This window comes from Nanorana parkeri, unplaced genomic scaffold (assembly GCF_000935625.1).
Source record: "Nanorana parkeri isolate BGI_ZX_2015 unplaced genomic scaffold, ASM93562v1 scaffold1161, whole genome shotgun sequence".
In the NCBI taxonomy this organism is placed as follows: Eukaryota; Metazoa; Chordata; class Amphibia; order Anura; family Dicroglossidae; genus Nanorana; species Nanorana parkeri.
This window is the reverse complement of record NW_017307429.1, coordinates 96,939-122,345: the sequence shown is the minus strand read 5'-3', so window position 1 is coordinate 122,345 and position 25,407 is coordinate 96,939. Positions and strand designations below refer to the sequence as shown.

Sequence of the window (25,407 nt, the reverse complement as noted above, 5' to 3'; positions counted from 1 at the left end):
ATATATATATATAAACAAATTCTCCTCAGAACACAGACAGCATTTAACACCAGACATAAGTCTAATCCCTTCCTACTTCCTAAGATTAAAAAAAAATTTGGACTTATTTTATTATTTGTGATGTGTATCCAATGGTATGGTGTAAGTGTTTTCTTTTTCTATACCAAAGATGAGTATTTCTTTGTATTGATTTTGCTCCAGTGTAATAACTCAAAACGTATTTGATTGCAGTTGACTCTGTTCTCAGTGTGGATTATAAAAGAAAGAATGTTACATTAATATTCCTTTATCAGATCCTGTAATTGGCAGCTAAATTCTAACCAGAAACAGACTCCCCGCTGTACTGTTCATGTTTATTTCTTCTTCTTTTAGTTGCATGCATTGAGGAATGCCATACAGGATATTTCTGCAGGAGGCACGTATGGCCCCAGCACCATAACTGAACACAGTATCCATGATTATAAGCCGGATATCAGGTACTCCATCTGTGCAAATACTTAAAGAGTAATTCCACTTTTGTTGTAAAAAAAGTCATTCCTCTCTCTTCAATCATTCTTCACAACAGAAACTTTGTTTTTCTTCTGAAGAACAAGCTGTTGCAGCATGTCCTTACCAGACCAATTCCTGAATAGGAGGGTCTGGGTTCATTATAATCAGTTGAAGGGCATCCTGTGTTGTAATAAGGAAAGGTGCAGTGTCAGCATCCCTTTAGTAGTAATTAACCCCTAGGCTTAGGGAGTATCTCACCAAAAATGAAATTCCAATTACAAGGGATACCAAAAATTGTACTTGTATCCTAGTGTAGACTTTTTGAAAAATCAGTCCACCAATTAGAGAAGCAGGACACCTCCAGGTCGCCATATTGCATTGGATTTTTTTGCCACATTTAGAAAATTACAGCAGCTACAGTTTAAATGGAAAGGTCATTTTTAATTACAACAAATTACAAAATACTACAATTATGTGACAATTGTATATGCTATATTTATTTTTTTTTAAAGATTTTGTCAATTTTATATTTTTAAAGTGGAGTTTTCCTTTAAATAACCCCCCACAGCAGGTAGTATCAGTCGGTGAACTGATCATGCTACATATTAAATATTGCAACTGTGCTAAAGTCAGAAAGCCATCTAGCTTACCTTTCTAAGGGCTTTAGTTAGTCCCTTAATATACATTTTTACATTGCTTCTAGGTAGGTCTACAGCCTCATCTCATATGATTCTATGCTGTACAGCCTCTCTCTCATGCTACATTTGTGCCTAGGGCTTAAGCTGACCATACAGTTAAATAATTATTTTGTTCAGCCAGTAGGGTGAATGAAATAAATCTGATATATTTCTCCATTCATAGTATCAGTGTGGATGGAGGAATCTCCCTCCTGGGCTTTTGTATTCCGACAGCCAGCGTCCACCACTCTAAGGATACACAAACAGTGACTGTAGCTGTCTGGCTGACATTTTCCACCCAGCTCTTTTGACAAAAGTCAACAGTTGTTGAAATGAGGGTGCCGGCAGGACAAGACACAGCTTGAAATTGAAAAGTAATCAGCCGAAATACAAGTATATAAGTATGTGGCCAGCTTTACACAGAGGAAAGTGCTTAGAACCAGGAAGCACGCTGCCATTTTGATGTGATCAGATCTGCGTGATGGATTTACATCTGCTCTGCAGACACTGGTTATTGTCAGAGGACATGAATCACATAAAGTATTTTTTTTTAAAGTGCCCAATTTCTGAATTTGTTTGACAATATATGGCTTTGTTCTGTGAAAAGAAGAAGTTAAGTATGTAAATATTAATAGAATTGCAAAACACATATTTGTCTGGAATTTCTCTGTGTTTTAAAGCACCAAAAGTATCCCTGAAGGGTAAGTGCTTTTCCTTTTCTCTGTAGTAAACTCATTTGTATTTATAAGATGTACAGGACATATGTTCTAGATTACAATTCTTGGGGAGAGATAGTAAAGCACATGCCGGGTAAAAAAAAAAAAAAATATGTTTACATAACATGCTTATTATTTCATGATCCTGGATCTGTTTAAACATTATTAGATTTTTATTTTTTAGATAGTAAACTCGGTTGATCTGAGAAGTGTTTCTCATGTTTTCTGTCAGTATATTTTATGTTCAGTCCCACCCATAATTACAAAGGAATTTCTGGCCATCTGCCCGGGATTGCTCCTATGTGCTGACCATAGATGTTCCGCAGATTTAAGGCTGCCTATAGAATATACAGAGCGGTTGGCCATGCAAGCAGGATCTGGTAACCCTTGTGGCAATAGACCTTCCAAGCCCTTTTAACCTGCCCAGTGTTGCCAGCAAAGGCTGTCAGGTGGTGGACTTCTGCCTGCCAGTCGGCATAGACAACATCCTGGTCGAGCAACTTTCATCCCTTGTATTAATGCATTACTTATTTTAAACAGAATCTATTGTCTTGTATCTATTACTGTATTACTGGACCTCAAAGTGCCTTTCACAAGGACCCAGTGCTAGTCGGTTACAATATGTCTGTGAAGCTTCTCCGTTATCTAAACCATAGAATAGCTGGTTATGTTTAGACACATTTAACTAGACTTGTTCTGTAATGTTGAAGAGGTTATGATGGTCATCAAAGTGGCTTCTTCATTTCTTCTGAGTTTTAGGATCATACCCCAGAATTTATAGCCACATGGATAACTTATCAATCACCATGGAATGTGTCAAGGCAGATGGTGATTGTCCATGAACATGGTGGGAGGAGTGAAGGCTTGTGAAGCCACCCTGTTCTTATATTCATAATCCAGTCACCATGGTGCCATGAAGGCTGGCGCAGGTGTTAATTTTCATAACTGACGGTTAAAATGGCAATATACTGTATGTGGGTGACGGATAGTGTCAAGGTCACCCATCCTTGTTTAAGGATGGTTGTTGCAGTTTGATGTAGGTGGCCTGAACCCATCATGGCATCAAAGAGGCCATCTACATTTGACAACAATTTAGCCTTAAGTCATGTAAGTTGAATGATTCTTGCACGTCCTAGACTGCATGTCACCATTGTTACTAGAATAAGTAATTAGAACAAACTTTTACTCTACCCATCATGTTTTTAAGGCTGCCCAACAACATACATGTTATAGTGAAGGGGGTAGAAAAAAATCAAATGCTCAAAAGTGCAGCCTTGTCATCTTAAAACAAGTGTTTACGTTATCTGTATCATCAGAAATATAAGACACATGCAGACTCATTCAGTGCAAAGTACAGTAGCCCAAAGTACTCAATCAGAATTGATTTCACTGCAATGATACTAGTAGAAGATGGACTCTGTAAATACTGCAGTATGCTCATAGCCCTTTGCTCTGGCATTGCTCTGATAACAAAATAGTCTTTTAAAGGTTTTTTCCCTTGTGTTAATGTTGTGGTTCCCGTTTATAGTCTCAATTAAAGAGTTTATCTTACAGTGTATTTTACGGCGGCATATGTTTTACATGCAGCACTCTCTGCAGAAATGGTTCTGTATAGCTGTCTTATAAGAGCCAGGAGAATCTTTCGGTCCCTTCAGAGCCTCTATTCATTGAGATGACCTCATAGAAGAAGTGTTTCTAAAAGAAGTGTTTGCAAATGTGGCATATTGAAAATGGTTTCAACTTTGTGTGGCTTTAAAGCACTCCTAAGAAATAAATGTGCTGGAGAGACAGTTCTAATTGAAATCATATTATCAGGCACAAAACAGCACATCATACAAAATAGCTTTCCTCTTTTATGTCCATTTTTAGAGTATTCCTTTTAGTGTTTTTATAACTCTTGCTATCATTCTTACCAACAGTATTCTGCTGCAATAAAAATAAATTCCCAGCATCCATGCTCATGTGAAAAGTGCCCTTTCCTAATTCATTTAGATATCTCAGCTTTGATTCTCTTTTTTGACCAGAAGATGCATGTAGAGTGCAATGCTAACGAAAAAAAACCTTTGTGAATGGGCTGATTGCATTAATCACTGAAGTAATTTTGAACAGGGGGCATTACATTTCTTATTTCCTTTTTTATGGCTACAGAATGCTCGGGCAGTAGGGTAGACTTACTCCCCCCCTTTGACTAGTACTGTCGGAATATGGGTAGCAGAGAATACTGTTGGAATGGGGTTCCTTCTCCAGGGCTTTTATGTAGCCATGTCCACATATCGTCACCATCACCTTAAGCAAGCAAGCAGCTAAATTGTTAGTCCCAGAGCAGAAGGGACGTGAATATGCTAGAGTCAGGAGGAGTTATAGGAGTTGGAAATGCTGAGTCAGGAGGAAGGGGCGGATGATTAAAATTTAAAAGGGAGTCTGGCTCCCAGTACTTTTAGGTTTCATATGACTCTTTGTTAGCCTAGTCACATTAAGCATATAGTTCTCACGACTGTACACATTTCAGAACATCTTCCCACAAGTGTTTATACAAACTGGCCACTCTGTATATGTGCACACAGTACCACCACTGTGCCTGCAAACTGCAGAAAGTAGAGTAGATTTGTGCACTGGTGGGTATGAAGTCCACAATTGTCTCAGCAGCATGCTCAAATTTTCTTCACCTTTCAATAACTTCATTAAACAAGTTGCCACTCGAATCTCACCAGACTCCTTCATCTACCACAACTTACACCAACTCTGGCATTAATCTGTTAGAGGCCTCACACAAAAAAAAGTGACACTAAACTCAGGAGTTCAATCTTAAAAATACAATCAAGAACCTTAACTACAAATGTAGCTAATTTGTGTATCACTCGGCTGTAGATCCTCAAATCATCAACTTTAAGTGGTGGCTATTTTACAGAACACACAGTGACCATGGGGAACAAAAGTAGCCACCCTCCAGAAGGAAGGACAGTGTCAGCACCAATTTAGATTTGAGGATCTACATCTGAGTGATATACAAATACGGTACAGTATTGTTAATAGTTAAGGTACTTGAATGTATTTTTAAGATTTACCTCCTGAGTTTAGCGTCACTTTAAAACATACAAATTAAACTGTAGGGTATTTAAATCATAAATGCTACCAACCCCCAGTTAAGGAGATCCCACCACTATTTCAAATATGCAACAATATGATTAAAAGTTAATTTGTTTATTATCTCTTTTAAATATTTTTTAAATAGATTTTTCTAATCAATATAAATGACACATACAAGTACAAAAATACAAAAAGAAGAAAACATATAGCTGGATGGCACTCTATTAGTATATATACAGTATATTGCAATTTAGACCTGTTAGTCAGTATACCCCTTCAATGACTGTTGGTCCCTGAACGGGACAGAAGGGATTAAATAAATAAATGATTAGGTATATCCAAAAGATGATGATGATGCTGTCTTCACGATGGATTTTGAAATATAAGTGTGCATACGAGCGGTATCAATATTGTGGATCAAACTTCTGTTTAAGAGAAATATGAAGTATCACTCACAATTCTGCTGTTCGAAGCACAGGTTTTTCCAGGGAACCTTGAAAAAACAGGTAGATGACTTGAAAAAGCGTCTTGATCCGGAGACAAACAGAGGAAGTTGTAATCCTGGAAAGAGCTCCGATGTCGGAGTGTGGAGCGCTGATTACATTCTGGTTTTTAAGTGGCGTTGCATATTGGAGATTTTCCCTTCTTTCATTTGCGGGCTGCACAAACCGTGAGAATCATTGGTAACATTTATGATTTAAATAAGCCATATAGGAGACTCACCACCTTCAAATACCTTCAATGGGAGGACACAAACTAGCGTCCTCCCGTCACCCTAAGCTCAGTATACTGCGAGCTACAGCTTGCGGGTATACTGAGACGCTGAAGCGGATCCCGACAATTATGTCTGGATCCGCCCATCTGCGTGAGTCAGAGCCAGCTGTACCCGCCCCCTTCCTATGCTAACTAGTACCTGGGGGGTTGGGAAGAGGACGTGTGGTCCAGAGATGATTTATGTATGTATCTGTGCCATGTTCTATCATGGCACAGGTACATAGATGATATCTTGATTCTGTGGACTGGAGGCCTAGATTTGCTAAAGGATTTTGTGGATGTATTGAACTTTAATAATTATAATTTGAGGTTCACCGTGGAAGCCAATGAATTCAAATTACCTTTTCTGGACATCTTGATTTGCAAAGATTCACAAGGTAAATTATATACTAACCTTCATAGGAAGAGCACCGCTGGAAACTCAACTCTTGGAGGCCAGCAGTGCTCATCCAATGACATTAAAAAACAGTATTACATATGGGCAATACTTAAGAATTAGACGTAACTGCTCCCTGGATGTTGATTTTGAGGTTGAGGCCATCAATCTGAGAAAGAGATTAAGACAAAGAGGCTATTCAGATAACATTCTGAGAAAAGCCTATAATAGAACTAAAAGGAATTATGAAACCAATAAATCAAAACCATCTACAAATAAATCAAATGACCAACTAAGATTGATCCTCACCTACAATAACCAACATCAAGCAGTTACAGATATTATTACAAAACATTGGCATTGCCTTCTAAGTGACTCTAGAATATCCAAATTTATACAGAAAGAACCTTCTTTTACTTATCGTAGATGTAGCTCCCTAAAGGATAAACTTGTAACAAACGAGTACAAGAGTGATCAGAAACAAAGATGCTGTAAATATCCAGGCACATACCAGTGTCAGAAATTTAAGTTTTGTAAGTTTATTCCAATAGGAACCAGTTTAACAACTCCCAGAGGTCGACGAATAAACAGCAAACATTTTGCTAATTGCGAAACTGAAGGAATTATATACCTTCTTTTTTGTCAATGTGATATGTTTTACGTGGGAAAGACCAAAAGAATGTTAAAGAATAGAATATCAGACCATCTGTCAGACATTAGAGCTCGTGATTTAAGATCCCCCATTGCTAGACATGTAGTGCAGGCACATGGGGGAAAAACCCATGGGCTCTGTTTTTTGTCTTAGATCGGATACATAAATCCAATAGGGGTGGAAATTGGGATAAATGTTTACTGCAACGTGAATGCAGATGGATTCATCTAACCAAATCATATGAAGAATCCGGGATTAATGATTCAATTAACTTTAGCTGCTTTTTGTAGTTGCGTTCCCCGCTCCGGCATGTTTTTTCCGTTGTTATTATATAATTTTTTGTATTAACAGATAAAATGAATATTAAAGTTTTTTTTCTATGTTATTAATTCTCACATGTTGGCCAAATTAGGGACATGAGAGAATTGAAAAGAACATGAAGTATTTCTGATATGTTTCTGCATATAGAGTATATATACACATTCTTTCTACACTTTGTTAACATTAGTTTTACCTTAAATGTAGCAAATATTGTCAATTGAGTGTAACAAATAGATAATATTCGCACCGATACATTGTAATGGATATAAAAGGCTGTATCTTTAAGACAAACTGTTGAATATATCACGTATTAGCAAAATGGCAAAATCTGTTTCAATCAAGTGTAATTGATACACAAAGTGTATTTAAACAGTTAACTTTGACTTTCTTTCATCACGCCTTTCTGACGAAGCCCCGGTGGGGGTGAAACGTGTCATACAATCTGCCGTGTCTGCATGGGTGGCCTCAGTAACAGTTACCCCTCTTTGATGCTCAATCTGTTGCCCCTTTTGGTTTTGTTATACATCGGCTGTCTTCAATCCACAACTTCACTCTAAAAATATCCTTATCAGCTATTTGTTTGTAGCATCGGCTGACTGTTTGTCTACAACAGTTTGTTTACAACTCAAGCTTGAGGATATCTGTCTGGCGCTCACAGTGGATTCTCACGGTTTGTGCAGCCCGCAAATGAAAGAAGGGGAAATCTCCAATCTGCAACGGCACTTACAAACTAGAATGTAATCAGCGCTCCACACTCCGACATTGGAGCTCTTTCCAGGATTACAACTACCTCTGTTTGTCTCCGGATCGAGATGCTTTTTCAAGTCATCTCATCTACCTGTTTTGCAAGGTTCACTGGAAAAACCTGGACAACTGCTTCGAACAGCAGAATTGTGAGTGATACTTCATATTTCTCTTAAACAGAAGTTTGATCCACAATATTGATACCGCTCGTATGCACAATTATATTTCAAAATCCATCGTGAAGACAGCATCATCTTGGGGATATACCTAATCATTTATTTATTTAATCCTTTCTGTCCCGTTCAGGGACCAACAGTCATTCAAGGGGTATGCTGATAACAGGTCTAAATTGCACTATACTGTATATATACTAATAGAGTGCCATCCAGCTATATGTTTTCTTCTTTTTGTATTTTTGTACTTGTATGTGTCATTTATATTGATTAGAAAAATCTATTTAAAAAATATTTAAAAGAGATAATAAACAAATTAACTTTTAATCATATTGTTGCATATTTGAAATAGTGGTGGGATCTCCTTAACTGGGGGTTGGTAACATTTATGATTTAAATAAGCTATATAGGAGACTCACCACCTTCAAATATTAAGCACTTTTCTTGATACTATATTGTACTTTCCTCCCCATTTATCCATTTATACTATATGTAAATGTAAAAGACAAAGTTCCTCAATAAATACATTATCCACAGCTAGGCTATATGTTACAATTGGAAAAATTATGCATGAGGTAATACTTTAAATACATGGGTTGACTACAAGTTACCCCATGCCTCCTGCTTCAACCATGATAGCAGGCTGCCTCTGCTAGGTGGGTTGAATGTCCAGTTGATTTGATAATACTAGTTTTTGTTTCTAGACAAACAAGAAAGTACCGAGATGCAGAGCAAGAAAAAGACCGAACACTCCTGAAGTCCCTCATAAAAGTTTGGAAAGAGATAAAATCCCTGCGCGAATTTCAGAAGTTCAACAACACCCCAGTGAAGCTCTATTTGCGAAAGTAAGTACTGATGATGTCTGAGATGAGGCTCATGTAGATAGGCGTTTCCCGAGCATGTAGTGTGTTTAAAAAGCACCTAGCAGGTCCTGGTGAGATTCATTGGAATTGCAGGCAAAGCAGGTCGAATGCAGCCCTGTTCTGTGTTTAACGTTTGAACACCTACTGCAATAAAATGAGAAAGCCAGTATTTGACAACATCCATTTTCATGAGCCCATGAGTTGATTGGGCTGTAGACTTATGGCGTGGTGGGCACATTGACCTCTATGCCTTTCAAGCTTGGAGGAGCTAAAGGGATGAAGGCAAACATGACTGGGGACAAATAAATTGTCAACCAAGAGAATGAGACAACTCCTTCAAAACCAATATGTTCTGTTGAACTGTACATTTCACCCTCATCTGCGCTCCACCAATTAGTCACTGACCTCGAACAAATTAAGTCAGAACTCTTATGTTCTTTTTTCCATATCAGTGGCTCAATAATGGAAACAATGTTACTGGAAAAATTCCTAGGATGCTATTGCTAAATTCTCCTTTTACAAATTCTATTTCACTTGCTATGCCACTGACTGAATAACCCAGAACAAATTTGCATATCTGGAGTTCTGTTTTCCATAGACTTCACTTGCTTGTTCCAGGTCAGTGATTATGCAACTATCAATGCCAGAGATAGGCAATTAGCATTTTCAGGTCAACAATGGCAGCCTCCGTATTTTATGCAGTGTGGATTTACTTTAAGTAGTGAAAGCAAAGATGTGGGTGGCAGTCCTGAACCATGCACTTCAAAAACAAGTCAGCAGTAGCCTATCTTATAATTCTGCCTTGATTAGTGCCCTCTTAAAAATGAATCTAGTAGTCACATAGTTATGATTTCAAATGGTATAATGCTTGATTGTTGTTGCTAATAATACTGCCGGCATTCTTTATGGCTGTTTGAGATCACTACGCAGTGTGGAACATGTGCAGGACACATGTGGCAGCCTTACAGGAAGGCAGCTCTTCCGATTGCAGAGACACTCAGTAATTTTAATGAAAGTCCATAAATACTGTTTATTGAAGTGTGTCCTGATTTTAGGGAAGAAGTTAATAGAAAAGCCGACGAAGAATCTTATGAAGCTGAAATTCAAGCTGAAATCAGCGAACTAATGGAAGAATATATGGAGGAGTATGAAAAGAACCTAACGCAATACAGAATTGACCTAAAGCACTGGAAGTCATGGAAGAGGGCCCAGGTATTGCATATAAGTGTTTTGATCCCTTTCATTGAGGTTTTTTTTTTATTGTTCAATAAATGTTTATTGGAATATCAAAAGTGCAACACACAGAGAAAAGAAACTGGAACGCAACAGCATAGACAAGTAAATTAACATATAAATGAGGAGCATAAGCTCGTAAACATGAACGGAGCTAATCAAGCTTGCAATGCGCCATAAGGTAAAAACTCAATGCAAAGTAGTGCAATGGCTGAGGTCCAAAAAAGATAAATAACAAGAAAAAGGGAAAGGTAAAAAGAAAGAATAATGAGGAGATAGGGAAAAGGAATGGTCCAACAACACCAACTAACCGGGGCCAACCACCGCTAGAGGAAGTAGAGGTTTTTTATGTTTATTATTTTACAAATAGCTTTTTGGCTGGGGGCCCCAGGGTGATGTGTTACATGTACAGGTCCCACCCACCTCCTATCACCAATTACCTCCTCTGTCAATTGCAGGAAGCTCTTATTGCACTGTGCAGTGTTGGTACTTCCTGCTATTAGTCCCTTAATGTCTCCATTCGGGTGTGGGCTGATCTTTGTACCATTTGTCTCTAGACTTTGGCTATACCATCAGTATCTTTGTCATGGCTAACTTTAAAATGTGTTAAGTTGTATTGGAAATTCCCTAAACAGAATAGTCGGGTTGTTGGCAAAAGCTATCACTGCAGAGGCACGTTTGCACTCTAAAAAGAAGAGTAAAAAGGAGTAAAACTAGTCACCTTGTATCTCAATGGCCCAATCACTGTTGTGCATTTGGTGCTGATAAATGCAAGTGATTGCTGCACACAAAATGCCCTATTAAATCTTTGCCATTAGAATCAATTGGGCTATTTCTAATTAACCTGTATTCTGCAGTACTCTCTCTACATGAAAAACTTACAGCATGTAAAAAAAAAAACACATTGCATTACGGAAGTGTGAAGCAGCCCTGTGCCTTCTTTGTGACACATTTCCAAAAGGCAGATGCACTGTCAGATTAATTCAGTAAAGCATTGAAATTATAAACAGTGTCACAGACACTCTTTAGAAATCTGTCTCCTGTCCATGCAACAAATGGTACAACGTTGGACAAATTCATGTAACGTCAGTAAGGGGTATATGAATTTGTGGCAGAATTGCCTTAGATAGATAAAATAATAAAATGTGCAACACAATTGACTCGAACATGGAAGAAGTCTTATTTACCTCCATATTTATTATCACTGAGATGGCGGTATATCTTAATTAATTTGTCACAGCCACAGCACCATAACCTAAAAGTGTCCCACATAGGCATGACCAGAATATGCGGCACACATTGGAAATAGCAAGAAAATTCTCACATGGCTTTCATGAATTTGGAGCAGGACTTGTGTCCCAAATGCTTTATTGTGTTGCCCCCACTGTTCTTCTACCCCTGTCTGACCTATGCAAGATCTCGCTGCCCCTCGTACTTGTTCTTCTCTAATACATCCCAGTCTGCTTTCTATCTTTGCTCTGCCCCTTTTGCCAGTCTCTTGTTATATTGTATTTCTGAATTGTCCTTGGGGGCACATACAGTATATTATCAATAACCCCTTTCATACTCCAAATGTCAACATCCAACTTACAATCTTGTTAGCAGTTTTTCTCTTTTACGGTTGTCATAGGTGAGGCTGGACTTCCTTTTATACAGTTTTAAATACAGTTTCTAGGGTCAACCACATTATGGAGCCTATGAATGGAGAAAATAAGTAAATGGAAAAAAAAACTAAACACTAGATCCATTAAAGTCAAATTGCACAGACATGCGTCATTACCCCACACCCAGTGTTTTTTTGGGCACGCTGATGGCTGTGGAAACTTTACTGCTTGCATTATTTGCAATAGCACATTTCAGCAAAAATGTATAACTGTGTCAGTACCTTCCTTACATGAATATGGTATAATGTTCTGGCAGAAGGCAAGGCTGTTGGTTACCAAGCGGCTACACACTTCTAAAACCATCCATGGACCTAGGGTGGCTTTGGTTAGCATTGACATTAATTTGCTTTGTTATATATCCAGTTCTGTTTTATTTTACTGCAGAAACGGAAGGGAAAGAAAAAGGAAGGTATGGAACAGGATGATGAAGCTGAGGTGGACTACATGGTAGAAGAGCCGACCAAACCTTCCCTGCCGATACAAGTAGATAGACATGATATAGAAGTGCAAGTTCGAGACAAAGCAGCCAACATCAGGAGAAGACCTGGAGAGCCTAACCTTAACCCTGAACTAAGCCTGTCTGGAAATGTCACCCCTGACAACATGTGTCCAAGGTAAATTATTCCTTAATTATTGTTGATTATAATTATCAAGTATGAGGTGCATAGTTGTGGCCAGAATAGGCCTAGAAGTGTAGACTTGTCAAAGGCTCTTGTGGACTGACCACCAAGCTGTAGCTGCCTTCATATCTGGAAGTACTGGGTGTTTTTCTTCATTCTGAGCGGCCAGAAGTAGCACTGGTAGAACATAGGGAAAGTGGGTATGTTCTGCCATGCTTCATGCAAAGCATAGCTCCCGTTAATTAAGGTCTCATTTTTAGAGGTATGAGTTAGGGTGAGATCACTGCTGCTTGAGTTTCATGGCTCTCAAACATTGCAGGTATTTTTGTGCCAAATAAAGTCTCATGTTGATATTTTTGGGTGCGCTGGTAATGGCTGTGATTACAGGGTGAGGGTTAAGTGTTAGGTAAGGATTACGTTAGAATACATCAGTGAAGGGCCTGCACAAAGGTGGCTGTCCAAAAATTAAGGCATACATTTGGGGTAAGTGTATGGTTCAGCAGAGAGATGGTTAACTGTTAGGGGTCGCTGTAGTGTTTGGGACATTTTAGGGAGCTGAGGGATATGTCGTCAATGACTCGATCTCTACATTAAATCCTAACAATACTCAGCTTTTTAAGAACTAATGTGCTGCTGCTTTCTTGTTCTCTATGGTATCTCATTGAGCTTTTAACCAACTACTGAAGAATAAATGTTTGGGAAGGAGACGAGTTCTAAGTTTAATAATAATAATAATAATAATAAGCACTATTTTATAGCCATGTTCACACTGTTGGTTCTGAAAGGTGTATATCCCTTTTCTCTGCTTTTCAGGGGAGAAATTGTGAGACGTGAAGATGTACTGAAGCATTCTTTGTTCCTAAAGATTCTTTTCAATAATAAAGAAGTTTCCAGAACTGTGACAGTCCGTCTGGGGCATGACTTCCGAGTCCACATGGGGCAAATATTTAACCTGCAGATCTTTAATTGGCCTGAGAGCATAAAATTACAGGTATAAGTGGATGCAAACCTGACTATAGATTACTTGACTTTAAATAGCAATACAGTAATTGAAGAAATGATTAACCCTTTCGCTGCCAAGCCCTCCGGAACATTTTTCAAATAAGCTGGCCAAGCCATTTTTGAATTTTCTGCAATTTTTTCCTATTGATTTGATTTTCAACTGCTGCGTTGCTAGCGTTTGTAAAAGACCCCCCATGGGGGGGGGCGCCCGGTATTTTTGATAATAGCGGTCATCAGTGGCTTCTGAGCCGCTGATGACAGCTATTAATTTAAAGGGGACAGTCTGCTGAACAGTTATACTATAAGCTGATGGTCGCTAAAGCGACCATCAGCTTATAGTAGAACTGTAAATGCCAGGTCCGTATGGCATACTGACCTGGCCAGCTGGAAGCACTTTTGTAGGTCCGTATGCCATACGTCCTTGGCAGCGAAAGGGTTAAAGCCCATTTCCACCTTTGCAGACGTATTTGTTTTTAAAACTTATGCCAGCAATGTACACCGAGTGTACATGAAGCAGGCATATGCCGTTGCTGTATACGAGCACAGAAACATACTTTTTTTTGTTAGCATTCTTCATATCCTCATGGAAATGGCTGCCTTGTGTGCAAAGGCAGAGCTGATTTTTAGTGATCATATTACACAGAATCACAGGGAGAGGGGAGCTGCTTTACAATCCGACTCCCTTGTTAGACTAAATTTCATGTGGAGAAAATGTGTACTTTGTAGGATTCAGGCCTAATAAAATGTTCATTAGAAAAACGAGGAAAGCCTGCAATGTGAGTCATGAAAATGCACACACATATACATCATCACTGCACCTCTACATTACCACCATAAATGCTAACCACTTGCAAAGGTGGAAATTAATTTTAAGCTTTTCTACTAGTACTTTGTTTTTCCACCAAGTCACATGTGGGCAAGTGCATAGCGGTTAACGGGTTAAGTTAACGCTAGGACTGAAGAATTTCATATACTGCAAATAAACATCAGATTAATGCTTGAAGTAATTCCAGCTCCGCTCTGTATCTGTAGATTTGCAAATAACCGCTTTGAGAAATTGTATTTTTGCATAACCTCTTCACATGGCAAAGCTGGAGCCGCACATGACTTTGAAAAAGGTGAAGTGCTTATTTCGGCTAATAAGGGTCGGCTAATAAGGGTAAATGTAAATATTTCATAAGTCCGTTAATTATAATAATTGAAGATTGACTACTCACATTCCTAAAACACAACTTTGATTGGTTCGCCAGGCTAATAATTCCGATTGTCTATAGAAAACCAGCACTTGAAATGGGATCAGTCAAGTAATACCAATTGACTGTTTTTATGCCAAAAGGGCCTAAAAACAGTCAATAACATACTTCTGACACATTTCAGTCCCACAACTGAGCTATGACTATGTTGTTGACTGTTTTTATGCTTTTTTGGGAATAAATTGGTATTACTGGACCGATCCTGTTTCGAGTGCTGGTTTCCTATGGACTCTTGGATTTAAGGCTTAGGCCGAAGCCTCATCTGGCACCAAGGTTCATGGCGGGAGTAGAGAGATGAGCTGCTCCATTTCTGTCTACTGATGATTTTGATTCTTGCATAAGGTCAGGCATGACCAGTTCTCTTTAAAGTGTACACTCTGCAGTACTTTATAAGAAAAGGCTTGCTCTATCACTGATTGAAACAAGATGTACCTTTTACACCTTGAAGATACAGCTGGTCTCCAGAATACTATAAATTATTATAGCACTTGTCAGAAAATCAGTGTTTGGAAAAGCAGATCCAGCTGTGTATGGGCGCTCTATCACAGAGTCATATTTCATGTTGTACACCTCACTATGGTTAATAAGCCTGAGTCTGCTGTATATCAGCTTGTCTGATCTGTGTGTACATGGGAATATATGCTGCAGGTATAGATAAATCACAGTACACCCATCCAGCATGCCTCATTTATTAAAACAAATGCAGAGGATGCTGGTTTTATTTACTGTTATTCATAGTAGTCAATGAGGTTCAAACAAGAATCTGCTTGGCTGCTGTGTGCGGCTCTGCTCTATTGATTCAGCATTTATATATATAAGCACCTCTGTATTACCAATGGCCTGTATTACCTATGTCAGTGCATGTGAGATCTCTACAGGGTAGTAGGATTATTTTTATATAAGTATTCAGGATACAAGTTTAAAGGTTTTATCATATCATATAAAAATGAGCATACACATTACACATTTTAAGGGTGCTTGATAGAAGCTCATACACAGCAGTGGGTATTTGATCAGCATTAGTTGAAAGATGATAAAGGCGAAAATCATTATAAAAAGGTAAGACACACCAGTCTATAGCACATTGTAAGATCCATAGTGGACATTTTCTTCTACAGTAATGACTAATATCCATGTGATTTCCTCTGTGCTAGAAACTGGTGTCCTCGCCAGCCATTCAGCAGCTGTGGAAGTCCAATGTTAAGGTGAACCTGTGTTTTCCTATAATGCGCAAAGCAGCAGCTTCACTTTAATGGTAGTTACTGCAGCCATATATACTTACCTTTGCATTGCTCTCCCACTAGGAGCAAATATAGGAAGTCCTCGGTGAGCTGCAAGTTATGAGTATGCATTGGACTGGGGACTCTTTTTCCTACCCCCACTGATAGCCAAGCATCAGTGACATTATGGGAGAGGGTAGTAAGTCACATGCTTCCTATATTTGGAAGTATCCGGTATTACTGTTTGCTCTGTGCATCCAGAGTGGTGAGGAAGCGAAGGGGAGTTAAGTATGTGCTGCTGGTGGGGCTGCCATTAATGTGAACAATGGTCTCCCTCTAAAGTGAACTTGTGATTACCCATGCAAGGGAACACACAGGTTCACGTTAAAGGGAGACTATAGTCTATTTTAGTAAAGCACATGTATTGTAATTGTGGCTTTTTACATGATTGCTGTCCCATGTTCCTATTTTGAATTAAATATATACATTTGTCGGGTGGCTACAAGGAGAATGGTATTTCACTGTGGTTACTTTGCCCTTTACAATTAGCAGGTATTAAGAATGCATTTGTTTCATTGAGTCACACTTGCAGGAGCAATCAGATTGCCTTCAGGGCAGTGGATCGTCAGATCATAGTGGAGCGCTACAATAAGTGCAATGGTAGCTTTGTGAGCCTGACAGTTTTATGTCAATGCAAAGAGCCGCAGAAGAGAGGGCATTGGTAAAAGCTGCTGGTACCGCTTGTTTCATCGGCCTGCCAGTCACCATAGATAAGAAATCCTCTTCTGTTTGGCTGACTATCATGGTGTGTGCAGGGGTGCTTTAGGATTTGGAACTTAGGGAGAGGATGACCATAAATGGGCTAATCCTTGCCCCCCAGTTTGAAGACTCAAGAAACAAGAATTTTTTTTATATATAGTGGCTAAGCACTAGAATATGACCATTGGAATACTTTACTTCCTATAGGCAATGCAGGTTCTTCCCTTTGCATCACATGAGGCTAAGTGGAAGGTGTTTCCACACACCCAGTGGGTTTTCATTGATAGCTTGGATTGTGAACTATATCTCTGTACATGTATTTGTACACACCCTTTTATTACTTATCGTACAGCTCTGCACATCATAAATAAAGAATCATATTTTCTGTTAGATACATGAAACAGCTGGATATTTGGGGACTACACTGCTGGCTGAGGCATTCCTACCCATCCCTGAGACCACCGTGCTGACTGGAAATGCTCCTGTGGAGGAAGTGGAGTTCAGCAGTAATCAGAGAGTCATGTATGATCATGAAGGTGTTGGCAGCGGTATGTATAGTGTGGCAGGGGATAAATAACGGTTCCATGATTCACTCACTACAATCGCATGTTCTGTCTTTTTTTCTCTATTCAGTGCATGGAAATCCTTTGCATGGGGAATTATTTTAGGGGCTTGTGTACACTGGAGATTTTTGCTTATGTTTATATAGCAGTTGGAAGGATTCACTGGTAGAAATTTAGATTTAGCGTTCATTCGCACCTATATTTTAGGTGCGATTTGGTATTCCTGCCTCAGGAACTTGCAATTTCCTGCAGTAGGAATCCCAAATCTGGTGGCAGCTGTACAATAGTGATTCTTTCCTAACCACGTTATTGTATCACCTACAATTACATGCGGTGTTTCCCAGCATTCTGCCGATTTCAAATGTGGCCGCTGTCACCCGATCATTAACTTGAATGGGTGACAGCTTCCACTTGTAAATGGGAGATTTGGGATTCCTGCTGCAGGAAATCACAAGTTCCTGACACAGGAATACCAAATCACACCTAAAGTATAGGTGAGAATGGGGGGTTAGGGTGATACCATTCACTGGCTAACTAAATAGATTGTAGTGCAAGCTTTCGAAACTGACCCTTTAGGCAATATTATCTGAAGAAGAGGCCAATATGCTTCAAAAGCTTGCACTACAATCTATTTAGTTAGCCGAAAAATGGTATCACCCTAAATCCAAACTTCTAATTTGTACATGGTGCAACAGGACTGTTAGGAAATTATGAAGATAGTGGAACAATGTCCACTTATTTAGTTAGTTAGTTGGTTATTTAGTCAGTTAGTTAGTTAGTTTTTGCTATATTTGCCAGGCTTTTCCTTTTGACTGTTGCAGCATGTTCTGTTCTGCTGCGTGTATTCTGCATTTTTTGACCACACACATGTTAATATGATTGCAGAGAAAAGCAAGTCAGAAGCAAAGCAGATACAAGCCATTCATCCCTAAAAATTTGCTTTGTTTGACTTAGAGGGCTCAACAGAGTTTGGCTTGCTGAGTCTGTAGGTTCATACGCCTCTGAGGTGGTTTCATGTAGTTTGCTGCATTTGTAGAACAGACATGCTGCATGGTACTTTAACTTCCATTCATGTAATTGGGACATGTTCTCACCAGAGCAATGTGTTGCAGGGTGTTTTAAAATATCTTGCGTTCTGCAGTTTTTAGCGCCTTGACCTGCAGTTTCCTGTTCAGGTCACTAGATTAGAGACCTTCAAAACTGCATTTATAAACGCATGCCAAGTTAAGTGCAATGTGGAATACATTTCAATTTCTTATCTGTTGCAAATGAGCCTTGATACCTCAGTGCAAATATCCTGCATTTTACAAATCAGGGTGTCAGCCATTCTCAACCAAGGTTCCTCCAGAGGTTGCTAGGGGTTCCTGGAGCTGTGGCTGATTGACCTGCATAGTTCCAGGGCCAAAGCCACTTGGCATAGTCAGTGGCCTGGCACCAATGTTATTTTTATAGCTATCTGTAAGGGTGCCATTCTGACCATCACTGTAAGGGGGAGGGTATTGGTCCCACTTGAAGCCAATGTATGAGGTATTTGTCCCATTAACCCTTGATGAATTGGTTTTATTAATAGTTCCCCAAGACCTAAAAATTATTTCAAGGGTTTCCCTGAGGTAAAAAGATTGAGAAAGGATGGGGTATATGTACATAGCTTTATAGGACAGTTTAGTGTGTACTTAGACAAAGTGCATAGGCTTCCATTACAGTGCTGCTCTGGCCTACTCTAGCCTTGGCTAGAGTGAAGGAGGAATAGAACCACTAACACATTTGTATTTTTGTGCCTGTTGGTGAGATTTTCCTGACGTATTGTCCATATGAGACACAGCAGTAGAGGAGTCACCCCAAACTAAGAAGAAATCCCACCTTCGACAGCTGTCATCACAACATGCTTTCCCCTCTACCCCGTTCCAATAACAACTGTAAAATATTAGACGACTTCTCCTTTAATTAGATCCGAGTTCTTTATTCCATAGGAACATTCTAATTTAATCTTAAAGTGGAGGAAGAAGCAGACCACAATATGCTAGCAATCTGGTTCTAATTTTTTACAAGGTTCGTCATATTGCTTTATGAGCATCAGAAAGTAATTTAGCCCATACATTTGCATGTTAGCCTGAAAAAAATCTGAGGTTCTGGGTCACGTCCACCCATTTATCTTCTGTACTGTATCACCGGTTGTATATAGGAAAGGATAAGTCAGCTATATATATTAGCCACAAATGTGCACTACAAAATGATAGACAATGTGAGCCATACAGAAGTAATCTTATCTGATGTATGGAAGTAAATTATGATGTAGGGTGATCGGAGCGTCCTGTCACACCCAACTACATTACTAAGAGCATTCATATAGAGCTCTGCAGGCAGCTGCAGATCTGCACGTCATCTCAGCATACTTACAGGCTGAGGACATGGAACATCATCTGTCATCCTATAGAAATCTCTGGTAGGGATGATGGATTTCCACTAAAGATGGAATGGTTTGTGTTTTTGTAGCATTTTCATTCTTTGGTAAAATTCTGGTTATTTCATGACATTTGTACAGTAACTGAGCAGTGTAGGGTCCTGGATAGCAAAAAAACGTTGGTTTCTTGTCTGGTCCATGGCTTTGAGCCCTTGCTACCACTGGCCATGTGGACAATGCATTGAGGCTTATAACTCTATTATACAACATGGTAAAACTCTGGATTATAACACTGCAGTCTTTGGACAAAGGATCCTTGGGCTGGTCTAGCTTGCTGGCGAACAACTAAATACACAGTTGTAATACACACATGCACACACTGGGAATTGTCTTAATTGCCAAAGGGCTTGTAATTGTGAGCAACCACTGTATGTTTTCATTCTAGCCACTGATTTAGCAAGTTTGATTTCTGAAAGATACGATTCATTCAGTGGAATAATTGTTATATGAAGTAGTTGCATCATTATGTGTATGTTTAACCTAAAAAAAAAAAAAAGAACAGCTTAAAGTGATTTTATTGTCAAAAGGTTTTACGCTATTTCAAATGCTGATTACATCACTGACATTGGATTCTGCTTCTTGATGTTTAACAGTTTTAGCTTCATGCAGAATCAGCCGGTCCCTGAAAACTAGACCCTGAGCATATCCTGGGTGACTCCTTTCCCTTGCATGGTCCTGTGGAGCCCTACACACACCCACCCACACACTCTTCTCTAAGCTAGTAGATGGACAGCTGTTATAGACTGCTCTGTCCCTTGTGATCTTGTACTCAGCAGGAAGATCATGGAAGCCGAGCTGAGAGATTTGGAGCTGTTTGGAAACATGATGACTATACGTGCTTGGGCTAAAAATGAAAGGATTGCTGGGCAATGTATATTTGCTCCGTGTAGATTAATTAATGAAAAACAGATTGAGAGTATAATATTACTTTTAAATAGAACCCTGGAATACTGAGAAACTCTCACACTCTGATATTCTGCATCTTCTTAGAAGTGAAAATATCTATCTCTAGATCCAGAAAAATTGATGTAACCAACAATTGATGTAACATTAACTAAATCCAAACTTTCATAGATTATGATCCACAAAAAATGATGAATATTTTACATGTAGATTACCTGAATACAAGACAATTTGGGACCCTTGGATTCAGGGGGGCTGATTTACTAAAGGCAAATAGGCTGTTCACATTGTAAGGGGATTTTGCCTTAAGGTGCCCATACACTGGTCGAATTTTAGGCCGGTTTTTAATATACAGGCCGAAATTCGCACAGTGTGTGGGGCTGTCGGCTCTCTTTCAGCCGGCATTCCTCGATCAGCTGATCAATGGAGCTGACTGGAAAATTTTTGATCGATCGGAGCCAGTAGCCAACAAGCAGCCCGCTCGAGTATTCTGACAGCTGTCGGCAGCACCTGTCAGAATACAATACACACAGCAGGATTCCTCGATCGACACGCTGTTATTCTTCGCTTCTCAACATATTCATTGAAACCTATAATCTGCAACTTGTTTTCTTTATGTGAACATTTCAAAAAGAATATTGAACATAAAAGTGATTCTATCCACATTATCTGTGGTTGTGCGCTCTGTACTTTCAGATGTTCCGTTTTCTTTTGAAGCTGATGGGACCAATAAGATGGTTCTGATGACATCTGGGAAAGTGTCATACTGTGTGTCCTGGGCAATTGGGGAAAATGGAGTGCCACTCGTTCCTTCTATGTCACAGCAAAAGAACGCTCTTCAGCGGTAAGCATACGCCACCAGAAATTTTTAGTTATGATCAGAGGCCAAATGTGGTGATTGGACTACATTTATGTACCATTATTCTAAAAAGAAACCTGCACAGAGGTAATATTATAGACTGCAACTGGTTCTATATTATAGACTGAAAAGGTTCCAAAAGCTGCTAGTTGCCTGACTGTCTTGCTGGTTTTCTGCCTTAGTACATTCAGTCAGTCAGTAAAACACCACAATAAGTATGCAGATCAGGAGTTCCTACTTGTTCCAGGTATATGGCTCGGAAAGTATAGAAGCAAGAGCCTGGCACTTAGTATTTTCAGGAGGTCAGCAGTGGCGGCCTCCATATTTCTCTCCCTTAATGGTGCTTGTTCATGCTAAGACACTGATGCTGCTGTATGCTAGTGACCCATGCTATTCTTTGCTCTATGCCATCTAGCAGTGCTTGTACATAGAGATCTTTGTTGCTCTCATGTCATGGCTCTCTAGCAATCTCTAGATTGTCCTCTATACATACTGAACTTGTACATACCATATATAAAAAAATAACATAAAAAACAGATTCAAGAAGGTTGGTACTGGGTTAGGATCATCAAAATATCTACATATTTCAGTAATCTATGAGCTCAAGGATTGTGTCACTATTAAGTTGCTGGAAAACTTATTCCAGTGCTTCTGTAAAGAGTAGCCTTGAACCTTCATCATCTGCTGGTCATGACTTACAACTTTAGCTCAGATCACTAGAGTGCACACCTGACCTCAATAAGGAACTTTAAAGCAAGGCCAAAGCTTTAAGCCTTTGCCTGATCCAAAGGAAAATCTGTTTGTGTACACCTTGGATAGAGGTCTTTCTTTTGGTCTGACACTCAATACCTTGGATTATTTTGTGTATCATTTTGGACTGTATTAGTCATCAGCTTGTCCTTTGGTTATTCTGATCATCAGCCTGTTCCCTTTGCTATTGTCAGTCCTAGATCCCTTTACCTCTCTGGAATGTGGCCTCTGTTTTAGATTGGTTTCTTGTGCCTGACCCAGCCATCAGGTAAATACAGATGTTTATTGCTGCACTCCTTACTGGTTTGTAGTTTTACCCTGTAAAGTCCAGGAAGGTGCTTGAAATGACCACGGACGGCTCCGCGAAGTAACAATGAATTCAAGGATGTCACCAGCACACCCATAGTAAAGTGAAATTAGTCCATTTAATGACAAAACAATGCCATCCAAATGCAAATGCTTTCGGGGCCCCGCAGGGTCCTCTTCATCAGGCTAGGAATGAGCCTAATGAAGGGCCACGTAAGCGCTTGCATTTAGGTGGCATTGTTTTATCATTAAATGGACTAATTTCGCTTGACCCAGCCATCAGACTGCTGTCTCTGGTTCTGTTCTGACTATCTGTCTGAGGAGTTACACTGTTCTTGCATCAGTCCTGCATGTGTTGGCTGTGGCCCGTGGCAACACAAAGTGTCAACTGATATCCTTGACCATTACAAAGTGTCCCAATTCAAAAATAATTTGCAACTATAGAGAGAGAATAGTCATAAATCTCTCTAACTGTACACTGTTAATAGTTCTGTAGCTTTGGATCATTTAATATAGAAACACAAATGCAACTATAGCTGTAACTGTAATGGAGGCTGAACAGGAAATAGATTTCACAGAATCAATCAAAGCAAGTGCTGGAAGCAAGATACTTCAGATTTAACCATATTGGCATCTTTGTAGACATACTAGAAAAAAACATGATACCTGCATGAATCTATAACTAGCCTTTATGGCAGGGTGCACATTGGGAAGGCTTACAACAATACAAAATACAAAATTGTTGTAAGCCTTTCCAATGTGCACCCTGCCGTAAAGGCTAATTATAGATTCATGCAAGTACCATGCTTTTTCTAGTTTGACTATTTTTGGTTGAGAGGACGCACTGGGGTCCCAGCGTGCATTTTTGGTTGCTGGGCCTCCAGTGCGTCCCTGCACCTTATTAGGAGGAGTTGGCTACCTCCTGGTACACCTGCATGCAATTTATCGACTGCATTAATATGCTCACACTTGGAGACTCACATACATAGAGTTAGGACCACACCTTGCATAGGTGCCTTGGCGCGGCAGTGTGGCTTCTACATATTTTTGGCCAAAAGTTTGTGCAACTAAAACCTCTGATTTTAACGCATACTGTTGACAGGGCTACTTGTTTGGTTGCAGGCTAACTGGCAGGTGAGCTGGGGATTTTCTGTGTTTTGTATCTTTGTAGACATGCAGGCCGATTTCATCCTTCAATACAAAACACAAAAAATCCCCAGCTCACCTGCCAGCTAGCCTGCAACCAAACAAATTGCCCTGTCAACAGTATGCGTTAAAATCAGAGGTTTTAGTTGCACAAACTTTTGGCCAAAAATATGTAGAAGCCACACTGCCGCGCCAAGGCACCTATGCAAAGATTTCATCCTTCAAACAAAAGTGCTATCAATGTCACATTCAACATCCCTGAATGTGGAGCTTGCATGTGGGATATCGGCATGACAATGAGAAGGATGGTATGTGGAGGGGCTCCCAAATCAAAAGGCACACAAGTTATTATGTATATTACCGTAAAGCAGTTCTTCATTGGGTTTCACCTCACACAGTAACCATTCTACTGTCTAATAAGGATGATAATAGTGTTACAATTTTGGTTACTCTAACCAAGTATGAACCTTATTTAATAGGAGTTGTTGTTTCTAAAGGTAAGACTGACCCTAGGTAATAACTTTGCATTTTTCCTATTTCAAACATAATTTAAAAAGTCACCTTTCCTTTGTTGGTCTTATTCACTAAGGCAGTATGTGAAATATACAAAGCTGTAGCAACAAATCAGAATTATTTTATATGACTGTTATGGTGTGTTTTTCTGGAAATAATCCTTGCTGTCTTCCCTGCACCAATAAATGTAACTTCTGTTCTTCTTATAGAGCTTTACATAACATAGATGCCTTGTCTTCTATCGGAGCTTCCGGACTGACTGATATGAAGAAATTAGCCAAGTGGGCGGCAGAATCAAAGCTTGATCCTAACGATCCCAACAATTCAGCTCTCATGCAGCTCATACCGGTGAGGTTTACAGTGTAAATGACTAATACATTATCAGTCTTATTCACTACTGAGGATCTGTTGTTATGTTCTGACAAAATAACGATTTACTTTGTCTCTACCTTTTGGTAACTCTAGATGGCGAGTGGGGGGGACGCCCATGTGCCTGAGTTCTTCCGCCTGGAGCAACTGCAGAAGGAGTTTGATTTTGTGTCCGATGAAGAGATGAGCAGATCAAAACGGTTCAGACTTCTGCAGCTCCGTAACCAGGAAGTGGTAGATTTCCGTAACTACAAATTGGTGCCTATAAAGGAGCGTGAGATCCCGGACAAGATCTTTGTGGTGAGGATTTTTTAAATATATTTATATTACAAATAAAGCAGGATGCCTGGAGGTATTGTAATGATGTGGATAGATATAGATACTATTATGGTCACTGGCGGAACTACCAGGGTCGCAGCGGTCGCAATTGCGACCGGGCCCGGCGTTCCACCTGTTGGGCGGGGCCCAGAGAGGAAGCAGAGGGCCCGAAAGCTTCCTCATGCTGTCCCCCCCTCCAGATAGCGTCGCTCCATCCCCGCCGCTCTGCATGTACGGGCGGCTGTGCGGGGATAGAGGGGCTCTGTCTGTCGCTACCGACACAGCAGGCACCGCCAGGCAGCACATTCTTCAGCTGGGAGAGGACGGACCCTCTTCACTCAGCCCCGCCCCCTGGCTGCCAAAGAAGAGGAAGCTGAGCGGCTGTAGGAGTCAGGTAAGTCCGGTGTGGGGGGAAGAGAGGGGAGCGGGGGCGTAAGAAGCTGCTGCTGTTCTTATATTTATTCACATTATAAGCTATTGCTGGGACTAGTAGTCATTATACAGCAATGCAGAATAGCACCATCTATGCAGGACTGCAAGTCCCAGCAATACATTATATTATTAAGTAGGGATGCACCAGTGTGTGTGTGTGTGTG

At 39.8% G+C, this 25,407-nt stretch overlaps 1 protein-coding gene across 1 annotated transcript in view; it reads left to right on the top strand.

The window, feature by feature from the left end:
- Window positions 1-25,407, top strand: part of CC2D2A (coiled-coil and C2 domain containing 2A) — an 86,040-nt gene that overhangs the window by 30,049 nt on the left and 30,584 nt on the right. The window contains exons 12-20 of the mRNA XM_018568244.1: window positions 373-476; window positions 8,714-8,854; window positions 9,928-10,084; window positions 12,154-12,383; window positions 13,203-13,380; window positions 17,015-17,171; window positions 21,247-21,394; window positions 24,334-24,472; window positions 24,590-24,793. Of these exons, the coding sequence (XP_018423746.1) occupies window positions 373-476; window positions 8,714-8,854; window positions 9,928-10,084; window positions 12,154-12,383; window positions 13,203-13,380; window positions 17,015-17,171; window positions 21,247-21,394; window positions 24,334-24,472; window positions 24,590-24,793 (1,458 nt within the window). The remainder of the gene's footprint in view (window positions 1-372; window positions 477-8,713; window positions 8,855-9,927; window positions 10,085-12,153; window positions 12,384-13,202; window positions 13,381-17,014; window positions 17,172-21,246; window positions 21,395-24,333; window positions 24,473-24,589; window positions 24,794-25,407) is intronic.